This window comes from Copadichromis virginalis, linkage group LG23, assembly GCF_057382275.1.
Source record: "Copadichromis virginalis isolate Kocher_CV1m ecotype Utaka linkage group LG23, C_Virginalis_male_GT1.1, whole genome shotgun sequence".
NCBI lineage: Eukaryota > Metazoa > Chordata > Actinopteri > Cichliformes > Cichlidae > Copadichromis > Copadichromis virginalis.
In genome coordinates this window covers 47,598,807-47,608,091 of record NC_140639.1, presented here as the reverse complement: position 1 = coordinate 47,608,091, position 9,285 = coordinate 47,598,807, and the positions used below count along the sequence as shown (strand labels likewise).

Below are 9,285 nucleotides of genomic sequence, written 5' to 3'. Positions count from 1 at the left end.
TGAATGAAGTTTTTGTGAAATGTCCTTTTTCGGAGTTTTGCTTTATGTTGTTGCTGTTTTTATTTCTGGAGCCTTTGAAAAGGGTGAGAAGAGACTGCATGTTAATTATTATAATATATGAGTTTGACCTTTTTATAAAGTAAAAGTTCATTTATTTTGTTCCCTCGTGAGAAAATGACTGGTTTCAGTTGTGGTGGTGGGAGAGGTCGCTAAGGTGAAGTAACCATTTTGATAATGTTGTGATACAGGTACAACCACAGACAGCATAAAAGAGTGTTTTCTGTGGGTGTAGCTGAGTATTTAGGCATTACTATCATCAGGGGTGTGTGGATGATCCTGATGTGTGCAGGAAAGGCACTTCAGCTATTGTTCTGTGAATTATTCATATCAATTCTCATTTAAATAAGCAAATACGATAATTTATAGTTTGAAAAAATATAATAACTACATTATTAAAAAGATATTTTAGATGAACATAAAAAAAGTAAAATTCAGGGTTTTTTTTTCCTCTGCACTTACGATTCCCGGGTTCTGGCTTTAACTACTTTGTAATCACTTTTTACTCAAGAAACATCAATTGCTGGGAACTCAAAGAGTATAAAAAGCTACCAGGCTCACTGTTAAGGACAAAACAACAGTCCTCATCACTCAGGAGTTCCTATTTCTCCACCCTGCAATGATTTAAAGAGGGATTTATAGACGTGCACAGCTTGGTCCACTGCCCTCCATTCGTGGCTGTAATCACAGACTGCAGTAAAATCATCAGTGTCTTTAGACTCAGCCCCAACTGCTGCCCCAGTCATCAGTCTTTTTTTTTCCATCTATAGAACAAATTACAGACTAAGAAGACACATTCTGACATTTGATTCTACAAACTCTGACATTTTCCAACGTACTTAACGTTCATGGAAATGATGGTGATGGGTCAACACAAACCTGTCTTTGTTTCTCCTGCATTCTCCGGCATAATTCAGTGAAAGCGTGTTTATACAGACAGAGTTCTGAATCTTATGACTCTAATATGCCCTGTGAGTTAATACTTGCCTTTTTTCCAACACCGAAAGGCAATTGTTGCAAACAGGGTAGTGATCTGTACACAAGTGTGTGCTACTATGCTTGTATTTGTGGGGTTTATAGAAAAATAACCTTACTGCAATGTCAGGTGACCCCATAGCACCACATAGGAGAGACCTGGTATAGTTGTAACATTGGGATCACTGAATTGATCATATGACTCCTATCTCATCCCATGATCACTTCAGTGTTTAGCCACTTCCATCCCTGATTTGGGGCGATGGGGCAATTGGGGCTCAAAGCGTTGGCAATTTGTCTTGTAACCGCAAGGTTGCCGGTTTGCCGGTTCGTGCCCCGGCTCGGACAGTCTCGGTCGTTGTGTCCTTGGGCAAGACACTTCACCTATCGCCTACTGGTGTTGGCCAGAGGGGCCGATGGCGCGATGTGGCAGCCTCGCTTCTGTCAGTCTGCCCCAGGCTGTGGGGCAGCTGTGGCTACAACTGTAGCTTGCCTCCACCAGTGTGTGAATGAATAGTGGAATTGTACAGTGCTTTGAGGGCCCCGAAAAGCACTATATAAATGCAATCCATTATTATTATTTCACATGGTGGTTATCATGGCTGTAAGCAACTGCATGTAGATTGTAGAAAACTGATTTTGACTTATGAAATTACTTCTTTTGACCAGCACTAAGCTTTGTTAGGAGTTAAACAGCTGCAGACCAAATAATATGACTAACAGTATATTAAATAGGCAAGCTGTAATACATTTGCCCCCTGCTAATTTTAAGCCGCTATGCTAATAAAGTTAGATAAACAATGACCGACAAGGGTGGGGTGAGTTGTAACATATACTTTCAATGTGTTACAACAATTCCCTTCCCCAAAGTATGAATAGCTTATTGATTTTAAATATGCTAACACATGTACTTTTACAGCATGTCTAGATAGTGGAAAAGAAAAACTGATCAAGGTATGCCTGCTAATATTTAAAAAAAAAAGAAAAAGGCATCTGATGAGGTCTCAACGAAGGGTGAGTCAGTCAGATCTTCCATGTAACACTGAGCAGATACTCCAAGTCATTGCAAAAGCTTATGGAAGAATAACAGAAAAAAGAATGGAAAAAGAATATCTTAGGAAAAATATATGCAAGCAGAAGAAAAAGAAAGTGAAATCTGCCCCCCAAAAATTTGAAAAATAACGCTGAAGATTCTGAGACAATGAATGATGAAAACCTTTGCATTGGTAACTCAAAGGCAAAAAAAGTTTGGGTAAAATTTACCCTGTGCAGTCTTTGGGCCCACCAAGCCTGCACTGCAGAGCTACCAACATTCATCTGTCAACATTGTGAATCTGATTAATACATGCACACTGCCATTGGTTTTTTTTGATACAGATAATATACAACAACATTGTGTGTGTGTGTGGTGTTGAGCTTTAACAACACACCAAACCACACCCTGAACCTGCTGGTCCACTCATCCCCTGCAGCCATGCCACAGAACACACCCAACCAGAAAGACCTACATCTTTTTCAGACAGGTGCATTGTACCTGTTTGTACCTGTCACTGAACTGTTTATTGAGTATTTGTGTTTGTTCTCTTAAGCTAATTTACACACCCACACACAGCAGAGTGCATTTGAGTTATGTTTAGTCACAAAGAGAGTTCTTTTATTCCAATAGACCAGCGGTCCCCAACCTTTTTTGCACCACGGACTGGTTTAATGTCAGACAATATTTTCACTGACCGGCCTTTAAGGTGTCGCGGATAAATACAACAAAATAAAATGATACGACCAACACTAAAACTGTGGTATTTTTTAAATTACTTTATTAGTAGCGTCCTCCTGAAATGTGCCAACAACATTGAGAGCAACATCCTCCTCTCTGTCCTTTAATGGTCTCTGGTATTTCTTTCAAAATAAGACACACAACTACAACACAGGAAAAGACCCAGGGAAATAGAGTTAATGATAAAAACCCTGAAAACCATAAATTTCACACCTGGGCCTCAACTCTCTTGGCCCAGTACCAAACGTGGCCCAATGAGTGCAATAAACCACTCTTTGAAGCATGTCCTCTGGTGTGGGCTCTGTTTTTCTGTTTCTTTTGTCTAATTGTTACAATTCTTCCCAGCATTTGTTACAACCCACCTGGATATTAGGGTACATTGTAACAAATTTAATGTTAACACACGAGGTCTTTTCTTGCAGGGCTTTGAATAGATCCCATTCATTGGAAATAAAAGTGGGTATTTTGTGTAAAAGTTTGAGAGCTTCAGGTGCTAAACCAAAAAGTCCTGTCAATGATCTCATTGAGAGGGTTCAGGCCTATGCAGAACAGCAGCAGGGACAGCATCTCCTTGATCCTGCACTTGATTGTGACTTGTGCTTGTGCTATGGACTTAAAGTAGTGTTGTACGCCACATCCCCAGTGAGCTCCCAATGAAGGCTCTTAGGATCCTGTTGATCTTATGCAATTATAAGCATTCCAGGATCCATGTGTGTGGCATCGAGTCTTAGGCTTTCTTGTAGTCAATCCAGGCAGTGCACAGGCTGGTCGGTCGCTCCTCTGGTATTCCTGCCTTTCTGTGCCCCGCTCAAGTTTTTGAGCCATGTGCCTGTTCATCTTAGCTGCTATGATGCCTGACAGGGGCTTCCGTGTGGTACAGATTATTGGCCAGTAGTTAGATGGGACTGTCCCTTCTGGGGGTCTTCGGGAATTAGGGCTGTCCGGCCTTCAGTAAGCCATACTGGGTGTCCAGTATTGCTCCATCTCAAGCCTTGGTGGTGCTGTTCTCATATTGTTCCCCCTACCACTGAGAGTACAACTTGGATGGTTCTGTGGCGAGACAGCTGGTTTATTCTCCTGCCTTCGATCTCTCGGGTATACTTCTTCAAACGGCTGGCCAAGGCTGTGATTCTTTGCTTGGCAGTTTCCAAGGCCTCAGGTATCAACAGTTTGCTGTACTTTTTAGGCACCTTCTTCATTTGACCTTTCTGACACTCTGATAGTTGGCTTACCTCCCTCTGTACTACCTTGATCTTGGCCTCTAGCTTCCTTCATGGAGGGTACTGCTCCTTGTGGTTGTTCAACTTGTAGCCAAGCATCTCACTGATCACTGCTGCTATAGTGTAGATCAGCTGGTTAGTTTTGGTAATAGTCACAGTGGGCATTTTCCATAGTACTGCATTCACATCATCAAGTCGATCCTCATAGGGTACTTCAAGTAGTCTTGGTAACCGGCTATGGAAGATCCAGGTTTCAAGTTTCATCATGATCCTATGTTTCAGGTCAGTTCCTCTCACACTCAACGATCCTTACATCACACTTGGGGCTTGGTACCCAATCTCGGGTGGGGGTGATGATATCGCCTCCCTGACCTGTCATCCTGGCTCTTCCTTGCAGCAGTAGCATTCCAATAGCAGATGATTTTCAGCCTGTCAGTGTGTTTGGCAAATCAAGCATATAAACTGTTTTGGGTTTTTTTTTTGTGTATTATCTGATGCGTATGGACCAATGCTGATGTGAATGCTGATTGCGGATTGCAGCTTTTTCATAAGGTGCTGGCTTTGATCCTTTCTTTAATTTGATATTGTATTTGTTTGAGCAGAATGTAAATGTGAGTGTGGAGGCAAAAAAAAAAGGTTGTTAATTGCAGGAATAATGATAGCTAACGGTACTAGACTTGTGTCAGTAAGGATTGCACTTGAACTTGAATAGAATATTTAAAGTGCCTCACAGCTTGATCTATCTCCTACAGCTCTAACAGCAGTGATCCAAACACAGCAGACTGTGCTGGCAGCAGTGGGAGAAGATGCTGAATTCAGCTGTCAGCTCTTGGACACTAAAGACGTTGTTCAGGTCACATGGCAGAAAGTCTCACATGATGTGGAGACAAATGTTGCCACCTACAGCAAGTACTATGGTCAGAGAGTGAATGATGGCTTTAAAGATAAAGTTGTGTTTAAATACACTGGACTACAGAACTGCTCCATAGTCATCAGGAATGTGACGGAGCAGGATGAAGGATGCTATCACTGTCTGTTTAACACTTATCCTGAAGGCTCTCTGACAGGGAAACCCTGCCTCCGAGTTTATGGTAAGAACCTTTACCTCAAACAAACATACTGGAAATAAATGTGTTAGCAGCTGGTGTGTTTGTAAGAACATGTTGATGATATCTCCTGATCCTTCACAGAGCTGCATGAACCTGTTGTTGATGTCAGAGAGTCAAACTCTACTGAAGAGTGGGTTGTTTCCTGTTCAGCCACTGGTCGACCTGCTCCCACTGTAACACTCAGTGTCTCACAACAAGACCTCAGCTTCTCACAGTACAACACTGTCAGTGTGTCCAACACCAACGCTACATTCACTGTCACCACTACAGCTGTGCTCTCAGGTTCATGTAAACACAGCACACAGGTGGGATGTGCAGCACGAGTGCTCTCTGCTCCTCACAGAGAAGTGATGGTGACAACTCCAGATGATGATGGTGAGAAACTCTTTCAAAGTCATCGATTTATAAATTAATGATTACCCTGTTATTCAAATGTTTGGGTTCCTTCTTCCAGGTTTGGATGAAAAATCTAATCACATAAATTTCGGTATGTCAAAATGTACACTTTTTAAAGCCAGTTTTTCTTTTCCATCTGTTGATATTTAAAATGTAATACCCCCTCTTTGTCCATAGGATCCAGGACATTAGTCATTCTATCCTCTGCTGCGTTGTTGTTTGCCTGTGTTTCTGCACTCATCTCTGTCTGGCTTAGAAAGAAATCTCAGAGCAGGTATCCTCTTAACAGCGTTGCTTTTTGTCCAGCTGATAAATATTTGTGCAGATGTAACTGTTCTTGAATCTTACAGTCAGTCACATCGGCCGGTTGAGATGAATGACATGGCTACCTGAAGCTACAATGAGAGATACTGAGGAGTAAGTCAGGCTTGATGCATCATTCTGCATCTACAAAGTTATAAACCCAGCTATGAAAAATTTGGAATGCTGTTAAATACGAATAAAAGTATAATGCAGTAATTAGAACATTTTATAAACCTATCATAATAGAATGTTGAAGGTATATCAAATTGATGAAATGTAAATCTAATGAAATAATGAAATTTTTAGCTTATTTTGGATTTGGTGTCTCTAAATGCATCTCAAAAATGTTGCCACAGGACACCAAAAGTTCAAAATGAAAGAAAAAACTGGAAGAACATTTTACAACTAACTAGATTAACTGTCAAAATGCTAGAAGTATAAAATGAGGATTTTAAAGAGACAGGGTTTGTCAGAAAATGGCCAGATGTTGACTTTTAAGATTGTGAACTTGGAAAATAATGTAATAAAACATGCAATGGAAAGTTAAAATTAAAAATATGTTTTGACATTTGGAATTTTCTGACTTACCTCCAGAGCTCCTTTTTATTCTTTTACTTCCTTTGTAAACTAATGTAAACTGCATGTCAACCAAACTGATGCATATATCTTTCCACTAAGCTATTGCTTTATTTACAATACTTAGATTCTGTAATATTGACAGAGCAATGATATAATGTTGTTTTTATTTTATTTTAAAGGACTAAAACATCTTCAGGTAAACAACGTGTCAGTCAGCGCAAAAAGCGAATGCCTGCTGACACCACATCATGATATTGGGGCCTTTGAGTGATGAAACGTTTCTCCCACAAAACGCTACGTTCAGATGAACAGAATCAACTTTTGGAAATTCATTTGCATCAAAACTACAGGTTGACAGATTTTTGCTTTTTGTGTTTACTTTTTGCTTTTTTATCAAGAAGAGTGTATTTTCTAAAACAATGGTGCTAATTTGACAAATAACTGCACTAACGTTGGACTAAAGAAAATGGTAATTGTTACAGGGAAATTGCAGCTTTTATATCATCACTTTGTGCTATATATTTATAGCATATTTATTTTATTTATTTTTTCACCAGTTTTTAATGTTGTTATACCTTTTTATATTTGGAAACCAGAGACCATGTTGTCCCTTAACAAAACAGCACTGAAGTTCTGTTTACAAAGCACTAAAATGTGTTGCACTGAAACATTTGCAAACTGTTAAATAATATTATTATCCTGTACATTTCAATTTTCTGCTGTTTATTTTTTCCACTGTTTTTTTAAATATTTGAAAGAAAAATTGAAAATGCAAGAAAATAAAAATGTACTGTAAAAAGTAATGTTTTGTTGTCATTTTACAGATATCCTCTGTTGTTGACTTGGCTGTCTCTGACCACTACTGTGTGTTTTTTAACATCACCGGTTTTATTCAGCGGAAGACCTCGGTGCGAACTGTGAGGAGGCGCTATCTAACCTCTGAAGTGGCTGCAAATTTTACCAGGGTTTTAGTCAAATGCCCCCCTGTGATTTTACCTGCACCCTGCGATTTGATTTTTAGTTATTTTAACAGCAAACTGAAGAAAAGCCTTGACTCCGTTGCTCCACTCACTACCAAAAAGATTAACGTAAAACATGCATCACCCTGGAGAAACGAAGAAGTCAAAAAACTCAAAAGAAATTGCAGGGCAGCAGAAAGGAGATGGAGGAAAAATAAAAATAATATCAACCATCAAATATTTTCCGAGCAACTTAAAATGTACAATAATACATTAAGGAAGTCAAGAAATTCATACTTCGCCAAAATAATCAGTATTAACAAAAATAATCCCAAGGTCCTCTTTTCCACCATAGATCATTTATTTAACCCTGATTTTAAAAGCTCCAAAAGAACCCCCACAGACTCACTCTGCGAGCAGTTTGCAGACCACTTCAGGGGAAAAATCAGCGCCATCAGATCTGATATTTTATCTAATCGCGATATGATTGTAAACACATCTGAGGGCTCGATTGTACCTGAGGAGACACTGGACAGCTTTGTCCTGGTTAATGCTGAGAACCTTCAGAAAGTTTTCTCCACAGTGAGATCCACCACATGTCTTTTAGATCCAATTCCTTCTTCACTCTTTAAAACACTTTATGGATTTTTTGAGGCTGAGCTTTTATACATGATGAATTGCTCTCTTCAGTTGGGTGTCTTCCCTGCTGCCTTTAAAACGGCGGTGGTGAGTGTTGTGATATTTTGATACCATGGTAGCATTTACAGGATATTGTTTTATAGTGATATTATACAGGAAAACTGTTACTCAATAAGGCCCATTTACTAGTTGTTTTTCTCTTTCTCTGTGACCCAAGAATTAATGTGTAAGAATCACAGGATGGTACCTCAAGGTTGAAAACACCACAGAGATCACTCCCTTACTCCCATTCTCCCTTCCTTATCCTTTAGAAAAGAGCTTGTTAAAGGCCAGGTGGTTTGTTTCAGAATTCACTAATGAAAGAACTCTGTATTCTATGTCTAGGAGTGTATTTTGCTGGGATGATCATAAATTGTAGCTGAACTGAAAAACTACACAAAGGATACTTCTTTGCTCAGAAGGCAGGAAGACGTTTCCTTATTTGGTCTGTACCGGTTTGAACTGAGAACCTGCTGACACACGAACCTTTTTTTCTTCTATATAAACTGTTGTCTGATGAATAAACCTTTGAGTTGATTGTGGGAGAGCAACCTGAAACAGTCTATGTATCACTTTGTTCTCCTAACTGCTCCCGGCGCTGTAACTAACCCGCTGAACGGCATACTTAAGCGTTACTTTGAATAATTAGGAGTCTTATAAGGAAAGGACAAAACTCTGCTTATCGGTGATCACGCCTCGGAGGAAACCCGATCCACGGATGAACCCGGGACGGAGATTTCTTTCAGTGAGGCCCCTTCTGAAGAAGAGCAATTTGGATTGTAATGATTTTAATAACTACAGACCTGTATCCAACTTACCATTTTTAAGTAAAGTCTTAGAAAAACTTGTTTTTACTCAGATTACTGATTTTCTCAATGATAGACAGATCCTGGAGATATTCCAGTCTGGATTTAGGGTGAACCACAGCACAGAGACGGCTCTCCTAAAGGTTTTAAATGATCTTAGATGTAACTGGGACGCCCAAAAGCTCTCAGTCCTGGTGCTACTGGATCTAAGCGCAGCCTTTGATACAGTAGACCACGCTATTCTTTTAAACAGACTGAAACACATGGTGGGCCTCTCTGGTGCTGTACACAACTGGTTCACTTCCTATCTCTCTGACAGATCTTTTATGGTGAGTATGGATACATGCTCCTCTAAGATCCATAAAATGACATGTGGTGTGCCTCAAGGGTCGGTTCTAGGCCCTGTACTTTTTAATTTGTATATGTTGC

At 39.8% G+C, this 9,285-nt stretch overlaps 1 protein-coding gene across 1 annotated transcript; it reads left to right on the top strand.

Moving 5' to 3' along the window:
• On the top strand, positions 1-7,193 carry LOC146681959 (OX-2 membrane glycoprotein-like). The gene is made up of 7 exons (XM_085449265.1): positions 1-83; positions 4,779-5,117; positions 5,217-5,510; positions 5,590-5,622; positions 5,709-5,805; positions 5,882-5,948; positions 6,593-7,193. Exons 1-6 carry the CDS (start codon positions 20-22, stop codon positions 5,922-5,924), a joined length of 870 nt encoding a protein of 289 aa, XP_085305391.1. The 5' UTR covers positions 1-19; the 3' UTR covers positions 5,925-5,948; positions 6,593-7,193.
• Positions 7,194-9,285: the final 2,092 nt, after the last annotated feature.

Excerpts from the sequence above, each read along its gene's own strand:
- LOC146681959 (XM_085449265.1), top strand. The coding sequence starts at position 20 with ATGTCCTTTTTCGGAGTTTTGCTTTATGTTGTTGCTGTTTTTATTTCT. Across the intron at positions 5,511-5,589 it reads GACAACTCCAGATGATGATG|GTTTGGATGAAAAATCTAAT; the intron begins GTGAGAAACTCT and ends TCCTTCTTCCAG. Across the intron at positions 5,623-5,708 it reads ATCTAATCACATAAATTTCG|GATCCAGGACATTAGTCATT; the intron begins GTATGTCAAAAT and ends CTTTGTCCATAG.